Consider the following 21610-nt stretch of genomic DNA (forward strand, 5'->3'; position numbering starts at 1 on the left):
AGGCACTGTCACAAAAGTAGATGATGCTTTGTCATGCATGTAGTACCTGCTGTTTACACCTCAGCCTAGTAGGGTGTTAAAGATGTTACCTCACAGTTTTGGATTGTGTTGGCAGGCTGCCAAGATTGATCTGCTTACATTAAAAAAAAAATCTGTTTCCCTTACCTCTCCGTGACAGATCCAAGTTGACCTTTTGTGGAGTTAAAAAAAGATTTTTTTCACTTGTGGATTTTTGCTGCCCACCTTTTTGCAGGAACGGTTGCTTTATTACAGGAAGTTTGCAGAGGGCATCATCTCAGTCAGCATTAACAGCATGTTGGAACTTTAGGGATACAGCCAATGTGTCTCTTTAAGAAGTTTGTCTGATCTTTATTTAAGAGGTGTGCACTTTACATATCATGACCCTGAAGTCTAAAATGTAAAACCAGGACACCTATCTCTGTGTGTATTTGTATGGGTTGTGGAGGGAGTGAACAGTGGGGTTCTGAAAACTGGGGAGCAAGCTGGTAGTTGGAGATACAAAAGGTGCCTGTTTCTTTTTTTCATTCCTTAGTTCTCAGCTTTCTTCTCACCACTTCTCCAGCTCCCCGCCACACTCTCACTTTCTCCCAGGAAGCTCACCAACCTACCCCCCCTCCTTGAAGCTTGCAGCCTCCCTTTCGTTTCCACAGCCAGCATATTCTTTTCCCTCACAGGCACATTACCTATTCTTCACCCCCATACCTGTACTAACTACTGCTGCTGCAACCATCTACCTGATCCCTGGTTTCTTGGGGACTATACCTGCACCAAACCCAAACATGGTACATTTCTTTCTCCACCAGCCACTTACTCACTGAATTTGTCACTCTACTCTGCAGTGACTGTGCCCCACAATCAGTAACAATAGTGCTGACCCCAAGTCAAACACCAAATCAGAAGTACTAAGCTATCATGGTTTGGGACGCGGTGCAAGAATCTAGATAGAAGACATATAGATTAGATAGTCACTGGTTGAAAAGGACCTACTCCATTGAGGGTGGAATTTTCAAAGGAGTCTAAAAGAGTTAGACACTCAACTACCTCAATGGGGTCTCAGTTCCTAACTCCTTTAGGCCCCTTTGAAAATTCCAGCCTGAATGAACAGACCCTGCTGTGTCTAGCTGCAGCATGCTTGTGGTTTAATGCAAAGAACATTTGCATTCATCACAGAAAGTAGGCTTCCATGAATAATGTGATACTCTACAATATGTTCTCTCCAATAATATAATCAGTCTTCCAGAACGTATCTGTTCTTCAGTTCTATCTATTTAACCACATCTATTTGACCACTATTATTTTTACAGAGCTCAGTACTGAAGGGCATGCTATATTCTGCACCAAGGCTCTCTAGTTGCAGCAGTACTCCAGTGATGAATTCTGCAGCAAACTAGAAGCTGAATATTCTGTGGAAGCACAAGATGCACAGAAAGACCTTTTAGGAAAGTAGATCTTTTTAAACAAGTGTATTATATTTAATGTATGCTATAATTTAAAAACCCAAGTGATTGTTTTTTCCATGTATTTTAGGCTGCTTCCTAATTTCCATTCAGGATTCAATATTGGTGTGCCATAAAAACTGGGGACTGGGGAGTGAGAGTGTGGGGAAAGAGGAAGAAGGGGCTCTAATCACCTTCTGGTGGATGGGGCCTCTGATCCCATCTTTCTGGCTGCCAGGAGGAATGTGGAGAACCTAAAGGGAAGGGGACAAGCCAGTCAAGGCATGTTCAGAAGGCTTGCTAGCTGGCATGCTCCTTCTCATGGCTATAGAGCATGTTCACTGAGCACATCTAGAATTCCTTGTAAAGAAGAGGCAAACAAACACTAACTGCCCAGAATCAGCAAAGTTGTCACAAAAAATGGATTTCTGCGGTGAAGAGGAAGGTTTTGCACAAGCTGCCCCAACTGGCAAATTTTGAGGCCACGCATGTAACTCTCACATCCCTGATTATATGGTACAAATAGATACAGGATGTGACAGTTTTCATAATTGTTCTTTGCACCAATATAGTACTCTTCATCCAAAAGTCACCAACATATTAAGTAATTTAGCTTCACAGTACTGCTATGGGGCATTTATGTATAATTATTCTCATTTCACAGATGGGAAAACAAGACACAGAGACATTACATTACCTGTTCCACATCGGACAATGAGTCAGTGGCAGAGCCAATAACACAATCCATAAATTGTTACTCTGAGTCCATACTCGAATCACAAAAACTACACTCCCTTTAACAGAAGGAATTCTTTTGCATGAATGAGGGTCTCCAATGGGACTTGAAAGAATGACCTTCAAAATCAAAAGAAAAAACTTTTCTACCTGAACTAAAAGTAGAACCATTCACTGTTGACAGAAGTACTTATATCTTTTCTGCAGGCCTCCATCCACTAGAGGGCAAGACCCTAGTGTATTTTCTGCACATTAACAAAGCACTTGTTAGTGTATTTTCTGCACATTAACAAAGCCTGCAAATAGAAGTAGCTGTTCCAGTAATGAGTATACTTGGCGTACATACTACATTAGCAGGCACATATACCAAAACATTGATAAGAGGCACAAGACTCACACTTCAAATGACAAATTGGGCTCCTACATGAGGAATGTCTCCATTAGGAGTTGAGCCAAGAGAAGATTCTCAAAACCTAACAACCTGTATTCACAGAATAGGGAACTGATTTTTACAAAAACACAGAACCATCAAAAAGTAGAGCTGGATGGGACCTTGAGAGGTCATTTAAGCCAACCCCCCTGCAGTGAGGCAGGCCCAAGTATACCTAGACCATCCCTGACAGGCATTTGTCTAACCTGTTCTTAAAAACCTCCAATATGGGGATTCCACAGTGTCCTTTGGAAGATTATTTTAGTACTTAACTATCATTATAGCTGGAACATTTCCCCTAATATTAGTCTAAATCTCTCTTGCTGCAGATTAAGCCCATTAATTCCTGTTTTACCTTCAGTGGACATGGAGAACAATTGATCATGATCCTCTTTATAACAGCCCTTAACATATTTGAAGACTGTTATTTTGTTGCCCTCCTCTGGATTCTCACCAATTTATCCATACTTTTCCTAAAGAGTAGCACCCCAGAATTGGACACAGTATTCCAGCAGAGGCCTTACCAATTCTTTGCAGAGTAGAACAATTATCTCTCTCTGTTACATGTGACACTCCTGTTAATATGCTCCAGAATTATATTAGCCTTTTTTGCAATGACATCACACTGTTGGCTCATATGGCATTTGTGATCCACTATAAACCCCAGATCTTTTTTCACAATACTAGTCCCTAGTTAGTTATTCCCCATTTTGTATTTTTCCTTCCTAAGTGAAGTACTTTGCACTTGTGTCTATTGAATTTCATCTTGTTGATTTCAGACCAAATCTCCAATTTGTCAAGGTCATTTTTTATGCCCTCCAAAGTGCTAGCAACCCCTCCCAGCTGGGTGTCATCTGTAAATTTTATAAGCATGTTGATGTTGATGATGCTAGTCACCTTGATTTCAAGGACAATGTTGACAATCACAGTTTGTATAGACCAATTTGGAGAGAACAACTTTTACTGCACTAGCCACAGAGCCATTTGCCTAGCTGTGTTGATAGAGCTGCACATTGTTTCTGTGTCTGGCGCTGTGCCTCCAGCTGCTCAACACGATTCTTCTCATGATTCCCTTACAGTGCAGGGCCATGCAATATGATCACTCACCAGCTGCTCAAAGGTCAGAAATGTTAGTTTTGAGCAGATTTTGATTCATGGTGCCTTTGAAGCATTTCATCTGTCCTCCACGCTTACGATTGCTGGAGCTTAATTCAGAATATAAGACTTGGTTTGATAAACGGGTCTCAGGCATACAAATTACATGGCAAGTCCATCTCAACTGGGTGCAGATCAAATGAATCTTGATGCTGACCGAACTTCCGTATTGTAAACCCAGTCCTGCCATTTGATGCCCAGCAACTGTTGTAGGTGTTGCAAATGGAAACTGTCAAGCTTTTAAATGTGCCATTGATAATAGGGTTCATGTTTTGCACCCATAAAGCCGTGAGGACAACAGCATTACAGATTTTGATTTTTGCCTGTAGGCAGATTTTATGTTGCTTCCAGTTCAGTTAAGTATACTCCCCACTCCATTATCCATGTCATTAATGAAAATGCTGAAAAGTACCGGACCTAGAACAGACCCCTGCGGCTCCCCACTAGATACATCCACCCAGTCTGACAGTGAACAACTGATAAGAGCTCTGTTGAGTATGGTCTTTCAACATTTATGCACCCACCTTATAGTAATTTTATCTAGATCATATTTCCTTAGTTTGCTTATGAAAATATCATGTGGGACTGGGTCAAAAGCTTTACTAAAATCAAGATATGTCACATCAACTGGTTTCCCCATATCCACTAGGCCAGTAAACCTGTTCAAGGAAGAAATTAGGTTGGTTTGGCATAACTTGTTTGTGACACATGCATGTTGGCTATTACTTATTACACTCTTACACTCTAGGATCTTGCAAATTGATTGATTGTTACACGTTAAAACAGGGTTCAAATATGGCAGGGTTCTAACACAGTTTGTCCAGCTGTTGTGGGTGGGGAAAAAACTGTGTTAGAGCCATACTCAAAAACAGCTGTCAGCTTTGTCTAGGCTCAAACAGGGTTTGGTCCTGTACATACTGGCTAGTTGTAATTCAGTACTGCTAATCCCCATTGTTCAAAAATCATGAGTCAGGCCCCCAAAACATGCTACTGGGTTAGAAATCATGAGATTTTAATTTTAAAATGGTTCATTTTATTTTTCTTCTGATTTTTGAGCCTTTAGGTGGCACTCAAATCACTTTTAAAAGATTTTCCTACCAACTATGAGGGCTAGAAACTTCCCTTTTTTATCTGTTTTTTTAAATGAAAGCTAGGATTTACAGATAATAATATGATTCCAGGAGCTTTAAAGAAACCAAATAATTCAAAAGTTGGCAACACCGTGTTTGAATCCTGTATGAACATCATTTGCAAACACAGTTCTCATTTCAATGTAGACAATACATAAAGCAATAGCTCTATCACTTCATTAGTTGTTAATAGTGCTAACTTTTATAGCCATTTGCCAGGCCTTCAGCCAGAAGAGGGCAAAATCATTACAACTGTTGCAAATTTTAAACAACAGTTTTGTACATTAGGTCACCTCTGAAAGGTATGTTTCTTCCGTGGTAAGCACAGTTAATTTCTACTACCATTTACTGAGAGTAGACAACACCATTAAATCTTAAATTTAAGTCTACAAAGCTCTCCCATAATTTGTAATCTCAAGACAGCCAACTGTAATGAACTTCAATACTTATAATAAAATCACTGCCTCTAAAAGAAGATACTTATAACTTCTTGAGTTTCTGGTCAATGAACCAAGTATTGCAGGGACTCTTAGAATTAAAAGAAAATATGACACTTGGCTTTTACATGCCAGGTTGATGCCACATTGTAAGCACTGTATATTGCTACAGGTATAATCAGTAGAGAGAAATCGTTGTCTGATATTATTACACTGGCACAAAGCAGAGCACTATGGATAAAGGTCTTCTGGTGTTTCCTATAATAAACGTTTTTCCTTGAGCTTAAAACATGATTGTTTTGAAGCACAAGGGGACTATATTTGGAGTTCTTGGCTAAGAAATTTGTCTTTAAAAGGTCTGTGATTAAAAAGTCAGCATTTTAAAAACCTAGTGACATTTGATAACTTCAAAGTTTTAAAATTCTGTCGATGTGAGTAACTGCTTGAAAGGATTTTACTCATTTTCTGAATGTGAAACTAATCAACAATAACCCCAGTCCATAAAATAATTAAAGGCTCACTTCTACTGACTATTTAAAAATAAATATAATATTAAAAAACGGAAGTGATGAAATATAGTTCTTTAATGCAGTCTTCAAAATGCTATCCACTCCCACATTGAGTGGGGGAAATCGATGGGGCTGGCAATGTAAGGGGGCAGTCTCAGCAGCAAGAGAGGGAGACACTCGCTAAGAGGCTCCAGGTACTTACTCCCCACCTCTTGGAGTCTCTGGCACCCATTGGCCAGCTGGGGAGGAGGAGTACTGATTGTCAGCATTCCACAGCTCCAGGATATAACCTGGAGCACATGGGCAGTGAGTGGAGCTCCACTTCAGGGAGGCTAGCCCTGGTTCCGCCTCTTCTTCCCCTCCATGGCCAAAGCCCTGAGACCCCCTGGCCCTCCTCCGCGGCCAGGGCCCTGAGACCCTCTGCCCCCCACCCCCAAGGCCACAGGAGCCCCAGGCCAGCCAGACCCCTGATCCCTCAGCCAGCCACGCCTGACACACACACCCCGACCTGCTCAGAGTAGCCCCAGGCTGGCTGAAGCCCCTGCAGCCGCGCCTCCCCTCTACAGACCCAAAGCTGCCCTGCAAAAATTCAAAAGCTCTTCTCTTCTTCTCTCTTCTGGAAGAAGAACCTGAGCTTTTGGTATGTTCCATGCAGATTCTGGGGCGGCTGAGGAGGCAGTATGTGTTATTCAGTATCCCGGGTTCATCAGTAATCTCCCTGCAGTCCAGGGAGATTACGAATGAACCTAGGAAGCTGAATAGCACATACTGCATCCTCAGCCATCCCAGAACCTGCAAAAATTTCCCCCTCCTAACCCACAACCCGGGGCCCGCAGCAGTGGCTGCATTAGGGGAGGCAGAGTCTCCCCTGGCCTATTATACCTGCCGCCCACGCTGGAGCAGGGGCCATGTAGAGATTCTTGCAGCTCTGTTCCAGCAGCCCCACCTTACCCATCCTGAGCTAGAATGGGAATTGAACCTGACGGATATTGCGGGTCTATCCGACCACCTGCTTAGGGGTGAAGAAGGAATTTCTTCTCCCATGTAGAAAACAAGTAGAGGACCAGGGAGTTTTTCCCCTTCCTCACAGCACCTTCAAGCCACAGTAGGTTAAGTATGAATGTGCTCAGGACCTAACTGAGGTACTTGGCTCGGCTTTTAATCTGTCGCGACTTGTGACTCATTTCCAGTGCAATTAAAAGGATATAAGACAATCAGGATTGGTGGGCATTGGGTTCATGGGATAGGGTGAGACTTTGAAGTCCCCACCCTTCTGCACCCTTTGTCCTCCTTATAGGAGGAGAAGTTGTAGGACTTATAGCAAGCTGAGTCCCCAGGGGGTGGACTGAAGAGAGCCTAACCTGAGTTCCAGTTTATTTGGTAGGAGCTTTGTAATCCCTGCTCTGAAACCATTTACATGCCAGGCATAGGAAAGTATGGGTGATAGGCGAGTATTGCCTCTCCCTTGTGTTAAAGCTTGATAAAAGTTGTGCCCTGCAACTTAAAATTCATCCAAGTGTCTGCCCTCATTTCACCGCCATGTCCGAGCAATGCTTTTTATCACCTTCCAGATAAGAAAACACTTGGAATTTAAGGCCCAGATTTCAAAACATGGGCACCCAAAATGTGTCAGCAAAACTCACACATGCACTTCCTGCATTCTCAAATGGGCTTTTGTACACTACAAACGGGTAGCTGTGCATCCAAGTACCCATTTGTACCCATATACAGCTGTGGAATGTGAGTTCAATAACATTGCAGTGCAATTTTGCAGGCATCACTTAAGCACTGACTTTTGAAAATTTGGCCCTTAAAGCACATTTTTGCAGGCTTTTGTGTTTGCTTTAATGGCTAAGCAATTATCTGTACAAAGCAGTTTATGCACAAGCAAAGTACACCTCTACCCCGATATAACGTGACCCACTATAACACGAATTTGGATATAATGTGGTAAAGCAGCGCTCTGTGGGGGCGGGGTGGCGCACTCCAGTGGATCAAAGCAAGTTCGATATAATGAGGTTTCACCTATAATGTGGTAAGATTTTTTGGCGTTATATTGGAGTAGAGGTGTAGTTGTTTTTCAAAACTTTTGTTGCTCTGACTCTGTATTCCACATTAAGGATTATTTGCATACAATACCATAATTAGCATGGATAATCTCCTTGGTTTAAATGGTAATTAACTAGCAACGTTGGCATTGGAATATTCCCATTGACTTTGTGTTGGAACTGGAGCTGGAACTGCTCCAGTCCTGAAGGAATGTTAGGTTCATTTTCCATTCCTGCATACTCTGTGCCAATCTCATCAATCCTAAGGAAGGACAGGCCAATCAGAAGGGAAGTTAGATGGGATACACAACTGCTTCTCCCTGCTTGACAGAGGGGGCAGGAGTCATGCAGAGACTGTGAGGTACTGGAGCTTTCAGAGTTCATGGCTGTCCCTGTAATGTTATCTGAAAGCACCTTTCTGAATTCAAGGAGACCCTGTACAGACCTTCCTTTCTTGGCCTTTGGATTTAGTTAGCATCAGGGAAAAAAGTATGACTGCTGCATAGTCACTCTATCAGGATTCCAGCTTTATGCTCTGGACGCAGAATCAGCCTGGGTCAGGGAGCTTCAGTTGCCTCTCCATAGAGGAGAGGGGTCAAGATTTGCCCCTTAATATGTAATTTTATTACTACTTCTTATGTGTGTAGGCCATACCATATAATACACAGTATGCACTACCAGTATTGTACAGATGGTACCAACTGCACTGATAGCAACCCAAAATATATCACCAAATCAAAAATGAAAGGGATAAAAAGGAACAAGAGAAAAACTAAGACAATACAAAAGGAAGGTATTAAACATGCCAGATCTTAAAAGGCTAACTCTGGCTATTACAAAATTGTGACACTCCACTGAGATAGTGACCTTGGCAACATAATAAAAAAGAACAAATATCACTTCTTACAAAAGGCCAAGGATTAACTATAGGTTTGTAGAGTTCCTTAGCAACTCAAATCTAAAGTGGACACACGTGTAAGTACAGGTTGCTATTGGCACATATAAAAATTCTGTGATGTGGAAAAACTGGAAAGATCTGTACAAGCCTCACTTATAATAAGGAAGAAGTGTAAATAGTCTTGGAGACTAACAAAACTAGTTGTACAGTACAGAACTTCAGAGGTCATAGTTTAATTGTTGGCCTTTCAACCATAGTATTTTCAATGAGCCACTCTTAGACATGCTATGCTGGGAGAGTCATTCCTTAGATAACTTGCCAAGGATAAGGGACAAAACTTGAGAGGTATTTTAATGTATTTTATGCACAGCACTGCAATATCTGCTATAACTTCAACCTTCTCTACAGCCGGAAGGGGAAATAAGCAGCTCACTCTTGAACTCCTGCCAGCTCTTTTTTTACAGAACAGCAGAAGGATTCATCCAACACCCCCTTTCCAGAGACATTTATCTGCTGCTAGTGCTAAGCCTGGTAACCTGAATCCTTTCATGAATTCAGATTCCCAACATGGCAACGCACCATGTCACAACTGCCCCACTAGCTCTAAATGGAAGAGGGGTTACACGTCCTTAAGTTGGCACAAAAGTTACATATGTAAAGACTTCGTTCTTATATTATCCAGGAATAGGATAGGCTGTCAGTGCCAGGGTGTGTCTCAAGACACTAGCTTAAGCACGCTAAGGAGAGGAAGGTTGATATGGGGAAATGAACAAAACCAGGGAAATACTAGAGAGAAGTCCTGTCAGAAAAACTAGTTACAGTACATCATCTGCATTTACACAGAGTGAAATTAGGAGGCACTGACTTGATACAGTTCAAGAAATATGAACATGTAATGGATGAAATGGAGTTTTGAATTAATAGTTAAGATTCATTGCTCCCAGATAAAAGGAGGCAAGCTATAAGATTTATATTTCTTAATTTTGTAGAAAAAAATATTCAGTTTTCATAAAGTACAGTGTAAAACATTTATAACTATAATGCAGTGATGTTATCTAGTCAAAAACAGGACTGGAGTTATTTGACTAGAGAACAACAAATTGATTTATTAATATTTTCATGGATTAAAAATGACAAGAATTGTTCACAATGATGAGTGGTGTCATTTCATTTATTTATGAGTAGAGCTGGTTATGAATTCTCTGTTGAAATATTTTTCACTGAAAAATATGATTTCAGAAAAATCAACATTTTTAGCAGGAAAATGCTGATTTTGAAAAAAAACCCAACAATTTTCCATTGGGAAAATTTAAATAAAATATTTTATGTCAGTGTGATATTCATCACCATCTGTCAGAGCAACCACAATGTCTCCTGGGATTTGTAGTCTGAGTTTTTCATGCCCCCATTCTCCTTTATGGACTTGGTATCCTGTCTGGATTACATTTTCCATGATGCACTGTGGCTCCCCTCTGGATGAGCTGCCATGGTGCATCATGAGTCTCCCATGACTGCAGATCATCAGGAAAATTCAGTGTGACTAGAGATCTCAGCCCACAGAGAATCATGTTGGACGAGTCATCTGAATTTCAACTCCCATGAGACACTGCGGCAGCCCAGGTGGATGTAGGCTACTGTTGAAATATTTTGCGTCTGAATAAAAATTTTGCTGAACTTTTGTTCCATGAATAGTTTTGATATTGCAACTTGTCACCCTTCAGGAGAAACACAAATGTCAAAATAGCAGTATTTCCTCTGAGATAGAAATTCTCCATTTATGAGTATATGGACAATCATAGAGTATTTTTGAAAATGCATGTGATTCCTGAGAGCTTTATTAATTTTAGCATGAATGATTATTTATCTAAAATGTATTTCTGTAACTAATTTATAGATTATTCTCCATTCATTATTCGCCTGTTCAGAAAGATTCAGAGAGCAGAAACAATTCCATGTAAATTAGGTGGCCAAGCACAAGCAACAAATAGTAATTGAAGGGAGTAGCTAATAAACAACCTATAATACAGTCTGGACACATTAGCACAGCTGTGAAATCCAGTTTCAGCAGTCGAAAACCCAGGCTTACAATGCAGTGTGGACGCTCAAGCACAGTCTTGGAAACACCAAGTCGACAGACCTGGGTCCCACAAGCCCAAGCGTACTGTGCAATGCAGACATATCTTAAATGGTGTTTCAGGATGGCTCAGAGTATACACTGTAAGGTATCACCGTTTTTGTTTCGTTTTTTTCCTGTCCTTTGCTATGTATATGTTACTATCTGATAAAAACGTGCAAAATGTTTTAAATTTGTGCCCAGGAATTTAGCTGCACACCACCCATTAAAGATACTGGGAGGTACTTAGCTATGCGTCCATTCCGTGTCAGATTGTGGGAATTAAGGAAGCAGTGTTCAGTGTATTCATAACAGCAACTCACCCTCTGCATCTTCTGGCCTTGTAAGGTCAATGACTCCTGGGCCCAGTTTTCCATCTTCACTGGGTTTCCCTGTTAACTGTGGGCCTAAATTCTCAAAGCGTGTTCTTTCCTGGAAAAGACAAGAGATACTATTAATGCTCCCTATATCTTAGTCCTATGCCTATGTGTATGTTTATGTACAGACATATGCCTTTTCTTTTCTTTTCCTGAGTGAATTAAATGAGCAGGTTTTAATTAAAAGTGTAGTTTAGAACAAAGTTGAGGGCTTCATTTTCATAGGTTCTGAGCACCCAGAGCTCTCATCAATGTCAGTTGGAATTATGAGTGTTCAGCACTTCTGAAAATCAGGCCCTAAGGTTTCAATGTGAAAATATACATAGAAGCTTCCAAATTAGGCTGAACTGCACCTTTATAATGTATAAATGATGGTACATTCAACCGCAGAAAACTTTTGGCAGGAAGCAGTGCTGATCTATGCTGCACACTTTGTCTTTCCATTAAACATTGTGACTTAAACTGGAAAAAAAACAATCGACATTTGAGAGACACTAAAATTTAGAACTTGAAAGAAAAGTTCCTATTAAAACATGCTGCTAATTTAATGGAAAAAGCACTTTTTTTCCACTAAGAGATCCAAGTTTGCATTCGTACCCCTGAGAAAACACAAGTCTGAATTTTATGCAAGAGGCTTTCAAAGACAAGTATTCAAAGAAGGAATAGTAGATGACAGAATTGATACTATTATTTTGTCTAGGAATTTCAACTGAACCTCAATGGGAATTGAAAAAGAGAGAGGACGGTGCTTGCTCCTAGAAAAACACAAAGCCTTTGAGAGCTGGAGACCTGCACAGGAAAGCTGGACCTGGAACTGTAAAATGAAAACTAAGGGAGGCATTTTATGTGTTAACCCAATCTTCAATCAAAGAACTACACGGCAAAAGCATTACAATCGACAGTGCAATATTCCTTCACAATGTGAGTCTCTGTAGTACTCTATATCAGTAGCTAAGTGTTCAATGGTTATCATTAATTTAGTGTTCTCATTTGAAGGAACACAACATGTTTTCCCCCTTGCCTTGTTGTTACTTCTTCAGACTAAACTTGGTATTATGTTGTACTTGTGAATGAATGAAACCTTGTTGTTCATTACTATGAAACAATATTAAATGTCATGTCAGCTTGAATTTACAGACATGAAATACCAGCTTTCAGCTCTGCGAACAGTTTCTGCATGTTATACTTAATGCATTATGCAGAAGTAGAGTGCTGATTGCTGTTCAGTCTATTGTTCAATGACCTAGTTCTGTACTGAGCATTTTAGACATAAGAAGAAAACATCATGAGTTTTCTCTCCTGCACAATGTTTAGAAACTTAGAAATGTTCTTAAAGACCAAACATACAATTACTTGATGGCTGTTGTGCCTCATTTGTTCAATCTCAGTTCATTTGTGCTGTCTAATCTGATTATTTTTTGAATATCATTATATTTCTATAATTAATTCCCATCAGCCAAATTGTTCAGGAAGCCTTTTGATTCTTCAGATCATGGAATATGTTTAAATCTACACGGGAAGAAAACACAGCACAAAACCGATTCACTGGGTTTACCACCACAACATGCAGCTGAGGAGTTTCAGGTACTAATTGCATTTTTAAAAGTTTCTTAAAATCTTCCATCCATCTTACAAGTTAGCTTTGCATTTTTATAATGGAGTAACATTCTCCATGCTACTGAGTTGGCTTTGTAGTGTAGCTTTCCTAGATAATGTATCTATTGATGAGGGAACACAGAGAGGAAATGTGACTTAGAGACAGGCAAACTAACACTACAAGGCCAACATTATATCCAAAGATGTTCTATAATCTAACAATAATCCTGTACCATCAGAATGGAATCTGCTTTGCTGGCAGATAGGAATGAATTTTTTTTTCAAGTGTTCCTTGTTCCATTGTTGGGGGGCTAGTTTAGACTTTCACAATTTGCGCTCAAAATAAAGCAAAAATCAGAACTAAGAAAAAACGCCTTTAGCACACACCGTTTCTCTTTCCAAATATTTGCATTAAAGCCTTTTCTAAAGGAGTGTTAAGATGGCATCTGCAGTATTCTTGGAAGAACAACCGGTAAGTGTGGTTTAGAAGAAGGAGAAATATCTTTCTACTATTCAAATCAACAGAATCTGCTATATATCAATATGCACATTTGAAGTATCTTTCTAGTCATTCATTCTCTTTGATTTTTTACCAGAAAATATGCTCTGTTAAAGAAAAGGAAAAAAAAGTTTCTGAAAGAATATCAATATTTTGACACAGAAGGAGAAAAGGGGAAATTACATGATAAGGGCAGAAACAGCAAGACAAGAAGGCTTACACAATAATAATACCTTTTCTTCTAAAAGAATTGAAGTCCACTTATGACTCAGTAATAACCTCTGGTTTTCAATTCATAGGAAAATATACCACAGCTATTATTTCTCAACATATACATTGGAATGCCTTTTTAGTCTAATTTTTTTTCAATGAAAAATATCCTTCAGTGACGCTTATAATATCAATATTTGGATGAGGTATTAGTAAAACTTATATGAAATGCTTTTATGAACTTAGTATTCAGAGGGACACTCAATCTGCTTAGGTCCCAACCTTTTCCTTTCTTTAGGGCTTATCCTAGTAGGCTTCACATCAGCCACCTAACATATGGTGAAACCACAACTTACCTTGTTTACACTATGATTTTAAAATGTGTTAGTTATCACATTTTAAAAAAAACACGCTTTCTCCTAGTGCAAACAAGTCCTAAAGGAAAATAAATTCTACATAGCCTATAGCCACATAAATGAACATCTACATGTACATATTGTAAAATATTTTTAAAGTGTGGGGGTACACACACACACGCACATGTATATATATATGTAATGGGTATGTGTATTTGTTAATGAGTATGTATATAAGCACATACTCATTAACAAACAAATACACATATCCATTACATCCACAAACACACACATATGTGCAGCCGGAAATATATACGCCCACACAAGCTATATATATATTTACTTCTTAGCCACACAGAGCTAATTTGTTTGTATGTTTTTAGTTAAGATGCATCTTCCGGGGATAGGGTGTGGTTTTTACCTCCTTTTCAAAAGGTAATTTTGGAAATCTAAACAGGTGGACAATATCCTTTAATACTGTCTGCATATCATCTGCTGTACATTCATATAAAGCTGTTCACTTTAAATTGTGAAATTTCAAGAAAGCGCTTAGGACATGATCCTGTAAATCTTTACTCATGGGAGTAGGCCCACAGAAGTCAAAAGAACTAAAAATTTGCACGATCAGGGACTTTTGCCGAAACTGAAAGCTCTCTCAAGCACAGTTTGGGCCCTCTGTGTTTTTGTGTATGTTAAAAATACAGTAAAAATTAATCCTTACTTTAAAATTAGTAGAAGGAAAAAACTCTTCTTGCAACAGCCAAATCTTCATTTTCATTCAGTGACATGATTAGGCACTTATTTATGCATTGTCAGTCACAAACATGCAAAAAACATAAAAGTTATTAAAAAAAATTAAAGTCTGTTCCACTGTGTTGTAGGGCTGTTGGTTCTCTAAGTGCTTTGAAATTATGATGTATGAGGTAGATGTTGCATATTAAATAAAGATATTTAAATGATAAAGCCCCTTTAGTGAGAGCTGATGAATGTTAAACGTTACGAGCCACAAGACTGTGGCATCCATCATATTCACATGTTATCACAGTCAATGATGGAACAGCCCCAGCGATGACAGATAGACTGCTAGATTATTATCCCTTATTTCCAGAGTCACCGAGCAAGCCAGCCAACCCCTTAGGCATTATTTTTAACTTTGCATTAAATTAGCAACTTTTCCCTCATTTCTGTGGCAGGGATTATCAATTCTTCCTGCGTCTGCGGAAGGTAAAGGGATGGTTTAGTCAACCAAGAAGTGGCGGAAGCAAGGCCCTTCCTACAAAAAAGCAGCAAACTTCAAATTACTAGAAACAAATATAAAATTGTGATCTTCTGGAAGAACAGCAATGAAACAGTAAGCACACAATAATGGCTTTTCTCTGCACTTAGATAAAAGCTGAATTTTTGATGTGCACAGTATATTTTCATAAAATTTTATATACTATGTTTTATACACTTATTGGCTATTCCATAATAATGTGTGTGCTAACAGTAAAATTGCTCTTAAATTTATGTGTGTTATTTATACGTTCCCACGTAACAATGCTTTTTGTTGTAAAAAATATTCTGTTTATTAATGTAACTTTACAACCACTGCATCCAAGATCCGTGGTAAATTAATGACATTTTTATTATTTTATAGTATCATTAAATTTTTACTGATCATTCCATCAAACAGAAGCAATAAAGGCCATAATGTAAACTGGGACACTTAGATCAGGGGAACAGGAAGGCATTCCATATAGTCTGAAGTAAACGACTTGCTATAAATGATATTTATACCATCTTTAAGCTTGTGAGAATACTTGGACAAGTTTGGCAAAACTGTTTCAGTAGTGCAGTAGATTGTGTACTTAAATAACAGTTTACTTGCCAGCAAGACAAGGTTTTTTCAAACCAGATGCGAGATGACTGATTGCATCCATCTCTTGAAAAACAATATACGAAATGTAATAATACACTGGATACCCCTCCCTTTTGGATTACCAAAACTGATCAGACTATACCCATGCCTCAAATTATTTCAACATGCTAGCTTTTTCCACATCTGAAATGTGTGTTCAGATGAAACTGGAAAATGGCATACCAGCTGATCCTTGTGTGAAAGGGGTTTGTTCTATTTTTTTTTTCAAACAAATACATTTTATTTAAGTAGACATGGCTGGACAATGATGTAATACTCTTTGTTTCAATAGTTTAACTTGGCAGCAGTTACCAACATTTATTTAAAGAGCCAAGTTCTAGAGTCTGAATTAATATGGGTCATTCACAGAAGCCACAGAGCTTATGCCTGAGGGGCTATTATATATCTGAGGACAGTATTTTAGTTGCAATTTTAGTTCGCTATAAATAATTATCACGCCTTTACATACAAAATACATTACAATTAGGTTATTCCACACTGAATGTCTCAACTAATTCTTTAGTGGCTTATTTGTTATTTGTGGTCTACTCTGTTTATATACCGTGCAATGTAAAAAACAGCAAAAAGCACCTGTGTTCAAAACATCAAAGGGGAAATTTTCAGCAAAACTTATATGGATTCATTCACACTATCCCTATTGATGTTAATAGGAATTGTGAGAATAAATCCCCCAGACACCTCAGCAAAATCTTATAGTTTCCTAAGAATGTGACTTATACCGACAACAACAAAGCAATTCAGAGCTCAGACTGACACTTTGTCCTTCCAACCCGCCACTCCATTGTGCATGAATCAGGAAACATTGTTCTGGGAGAACTCACAAGTCCTCCTTTCATCCTGCAAAGGTCAAGGTACAAATTCTCCCAAACTTTCCCCCAAGTTCATCCTACTTTTTTATAGCTAGGACTGGAAAGTGAAATCACCCTCTGCTTAGAATCATTTGCAATATCTTGGCACAGCAGGAATCATTACAAATTGACTTTCAGCCTTATCTCTAAATTTTGTATTTTTTTGGGGGTAGGAACTATCCTATCCTATCAACTTGTAGTCAGAAAAATAAAAATCCCTGAAAGACGTAGTACAGTAGATGTAGAACTCTCAAAAAACTTGGTGGCATTAGTTCACAGGGATCCATATGAACCTTTTTCCTGTTTTAATTCATGTGGTTTTGCTTTGATTTCCAGTTGTGAACAAACTCCAAGCAGGACTTAACCAAACCCATCAATTTTGGCCAAGTTATAGGTGGAAACACTGAAAAATCATAGAATTTCTCACGGTTTCTCAATAGGAACCATAAATCTATCCCAGGTTCACAAACTTTTGGCAATGTTTGTCCCAAGTTTGATATTTTCTCATGAATATTTTGCATGTCTAAAATTACAAGGTATCATATCACTCTGCGGAAAGAAGCATTTAAAGATTTAGAGTGTGTGTATGTGTGTGCACATGCGTGAGAGAAAAGCTGAGAAAAAATTACAGCAAAACTGTAATAATAGTTATTTTTCAGCATTTTAATAACTGGGCCATTTTGCTAAAAGTTTCAGTATACTTGATGTTCAGGTTGGATGAATGAACTCCAAATGTTTGTGACTTGAAGTTGACCCGACAAGATAAAATACCAAATCCCAGTAACTTTAACAATATGAAGGTAATGCTCCCAGTGGTCAGACTAAAACAGCAATATAGTATATCTTCACTTGAAACCTTACTTTAGTTTTCTCCTTCAAGATTTCCAGGATGTCCATAAGGCACTCAGATACTATGATAATGAAGGTAGTATAAGAATTTACATAGAATAGAAAAGAATCCCTGCCTCAGCCTACAGGTGCCTATTGCAATACAGGATATATCTACATGGAGATAAACAACCCACAGCCAGCCTGGGTCACCTGACTCAGGCTCGCAGGGCTGAAAAATTGCTGTGTAGATGTTTGGACTCAGGCTGGAACCCAAACTCTGGAATAGTGCAAGGGTGCAGCCTGAACCCAAGCGTCTACACAGCAATTTTTAGCCCCGCAGCCCGAACCCACCAAGCCTAAGTCAGCTGACCTAGGCCAGCCACGGCTGGGCTGCAACGCTTTTATCTCCATATAGATGTTCCCATAGTGCTCCTGATGTACCATGCTGAACTGCACTGGGAGCATGTACCCTACTCAGAGGGAAGGGAGAACATTAAGTCCCGGTTTTAAAATATATTGTTTTGTGTTAAAATACTGTTGAAAAAACAAGCAATGCATTTGAAAGAAGGACTTATACTAATCCTGCTTAACCAGCTGCATATTTCAGCTGGCTTCCACTATTCTGAATGTGACAACATGACACATACTGGGGCATCACAGGGGAGTAGGATTCTAGGGTTATTAACCGTCATGATTTTATTGCAAGTCTCACGATATTTGGGTTTCTTAAAGCCCCAGCTCCTGGAGTCAGGTGAACATGTGCAAATATCACTTTTTTAATATAATGAAAGCTAAGATTCTAGCCTTTGTGGCTGTGGAAAAAAACTTGGAAACATGAACATTATAGGTTCAAAAACCAGAAGACAAATATCAACAACTCACTGTCCTATTTTTTTTAAATTGATTTTTAAGCAAATTGCATGATTTTAGAGGGTCTGACTCATGATTTTCAAGTGCCCTGTGGATGAGAATACTAGAAAGCCTCCATCATTGTTGGGGTGGATGTCATGAGATCTGAGTGAAGAAGTATGAAAGGAGTGTTAAGGTGAAGTCCCTGTATACTGGGGTTATTAGTGGCACTCAACACATATTTTTTAATTACTGGGTTTTATTGCTTTTCAGGTCGCCTTTAAAAATAACACAGAATATAGTTAATTCTTTAAAAAGCTCAGATAGACAAATATTTCCTAGACAGGATTTTATGAGTTAATCCTTCCCCTCCTACCTATTAAACACTGACAGATTCTTAACTATTGCAGCACTTGCAGACACTCCTAAAATATGGATCTACCTCAGTTAGATTACTTTCAACAGGATTACTGCACTTACTGAACCCCCTAACCAAATGTTTTATATCTTTTTTCATATGGTTTTAATAAGGTTTTAACCAATTGCAAGGTTATTTATAAGTTTGCAACTCCCCAGTAGTTAGAGTTATGAAGCGTTCAGACTTAAGCATATCCAGTTGTGTGGTAACCCAACTACTGCTTTTATGCGGTTTCCAACTTTTTATTCATGCACAAAGGCATGATGCATGGCAGTATCCGAACACTTTCTGATTAACTCTTTGTTTCAGCAACACATGCACACAGCATTGTACTGTAAAATTATACAGTTCAACTGAAACGTGACAGGATTTTTATTAAAAACAATGAACTGTTGAATTCTGCCTAGAAAACTGATTAGTCCCAGAGAACAAAGGAATAATCAATTAAATTAACAGCTGGTAAATATAAAACAAAAAGAATTACCACTTCACACACCATATAATAAAGCAGTAGAATTCACTGGAGGTCAGAAGGAGCCCAAAGCCTGACCTGTCACTGGTTTTTAAAGGGGCTAAATAATTTTATGACCATTAATAACATTTGTAATAACGAACAGTAAAATACAGATTATTGAATCTCCCATTCCAGGGTGCAAGTTATTCGCTTGCAGGGGTCAAGTAGACATTCCCTCCTTCTCCTTGCTGCTCTCCCCTCACAACACAACATTAGTGGATCATTGGCCCAGTGCATTATGGGAGCGAGGCTAATTTACTTCTGTAGTATCAAGTATTGGTCACTGCTAGAGGCACAATACTGGATTTAATGGACCAATGATAAATTATGTAGGCAGCCCTATGTAACTTGTAAGAGTAAAGAATATGAATGCACCAATTTAGAAAACACATTTTCTTTTAGTCCTACACATACATGTGCTATCATATTATTTTAAACAAAATATTATACTGAGCACACATTCTTCAAGAAATACCGGTAATTGGATTGTTCTACTTCTTGTTTACTTTATTTCCTATACTAATGGGTATGAATCTGTGTGTGAGGGCAACTCAGTTGCTACATGTCCATGTACCAACATAGCCATGTACCAAGTCCTACATGGCCCACCAGCAGAGTACAAACCTAGGACCTTCAGCATGGTGCACAAACCTTTACCACTTCAGCTACTGGAGTAAATTAACTCACAGCAGCAGAAAACCCATTTTCCTAGTGAACTAGAGTTCCAGGCTTGGCACAAGGGGGGTTGCAGGGGCTATAGCCACCCCAAAATTTGCCTTACACCACCACTCCCATAGCTGCCGCTGCCCTTCAGCTCTGCTCTGAAGGCAGAGTGGAGAGAGTGGCAGCTACTGGCTGGGTTCCCAGCTCCAGCAGCAGTGGAGAAGTAAGCCCAGGCAGGGGCTGGGGAGCCCGAGAGCAGCCCCTGGCCCATGTCCCTACCTGCCAGGGCACACCACCCACTTGGACTGACCCGCTGTGGTACAGGCTCCTGGGACCCACCTTTCGTAGTTGCTGCCGGCCCCAGAGCCAGGTCCCCGCACCCAGGCAGCTCTTACCAGCTGTGAGCAGCCAGGGCCTTGCGCTGCCTGGTTCCAGCTTCCAGCTCTGACTTGGCCATGGGGTGGGGCCACGGAGGGGGGCAGGGCCTTGTGATGAGGGGGGTGCAGCTCCCTCACTGAAAAAGAGGCTGGCACCACTCCATAGAGTTCACAGAATAACCTTTGCTGAATTGGGCAATAACGCTATTACTCTGCACATATGTTGATGACTGAATTTCACTGAAAATTTGGTCATTCTTAGAGTCAGAGTTCGGCAGAACTCAAGAGACTTTGATTTCCATTACTGTGCTCAAACAACTGGACTCAACTTCTTTCTCAAGCAATGCTCTGGGAGAGTATTCCAGGCTGAATATTTAAAGAGGACTACAAGATAACACATCTTTAGCAAGTAGCCACATTAATATAACAAAGAGTAAAACTATTCTAGTTTCTGCTAAGAAAAACAATTTTGCTGGGAGAGAAAAAAAGGAGTCATCGATTTCAGTTTTGCTGTGGCATTGTGCAGACCGCAACTGCACAAAGCAAAATTAGCTGCCTTCCACAGGAGTTTGGAAATGGACAGATTTACATAAATTTAGATTGTACATCCATGCCAGTAGCCACACATCTTAAGTACCAGTATGATGTAATCTTATAAACTGTACATTTACAAAATATATGTACAAGTTAACATTTTATACCTGCATTCAGACTTGATTTTCTTATAGTTACTTTAATTCTACTATTGTGAGCATCTGTGTTATGATAGGGTCTTTCATTATGTAATACAACATCAGATGGAAAGCTATAATAAAAATGGCCTCCAGGATGCAATAACCACTAGACAATGTATGATAAATACATTTTTCCTACATTGGGAATTCCTACTTTGACAATAATTATAATGGTTGAAAAACAGGACTAGGCAAATTGATTTTGAAAACAAAAAAATAGTCTAAGCCATAGCAAAAAGCTCAAACAGAATTGAACCTGAACTCTAAAATATATATCATTGCAAATGTTAGTGTAATTCTGCATGTTTATTATACAAAAAACAAAGGGAATAAAAGTATTGCTAAATTAAAAGTCTCTTAGTATATTTGCATTAAAGTAAACAATGATGCAGCATGGTTGCAAAAAGGAACTCAGGTCTATTTAATGTTATCTCAAACAGAACTGAATCTGAACTTTTAAAATACAGACATATTTCATTGTAAATTGTCTGCTATGTGCAGTTTG

At 39.2% G+C, this 21610-nt stretch overlaps 1 protein-coding gene and 1 long non-coding RNA gene across 3 annotated transcripts in view; one reads left to right on the plus strand and one right to left on the minus strand.

The window, feature by feature from the left end:
• SOX6 (SRY-box transcription factor 6) overlaps nt 1-21610 on the minus strand; it is a 385937-nt gene that overhangs the window by 31938 nt on the left and 332389 nt on the right. For both annotated transcript variants that reach the window (XM_045016229.1, XM_045016227.1), the window contains one exon: nt 11236-11344. In XM_045016229.1, coding sequence (XP_044872164.1) covers nt 11236-11344 — 109 coding nt within the window. The remainder of the gene's footprint in view (nt 1-11235; nt 11345-21610) is intronic.
• Nucleotides 12017-15259, plus strand: LOC123370049. The gene is made up of 3 exons (XR_006579254.1): nt 12017-12210; nt 12746-12873; nt 15144-15259. It is a non-coding gene; the product is annotated as an uncharacterized LOC123370049 (long non-coding RNA).

Source organism: Mauremys mutica, chromosome 4 (assembly GCF_020497125.1).
Source record: "Mauremys mutica isolate MM-2020 ecotype Southern chromosome 4, ASM2049712v1, whole genome shotgun sequence".
NCBI lineage: Eukaryota > Metazoa > Chordata > Testudines > Geoemydidae > Mauremys > Mauremys mutica.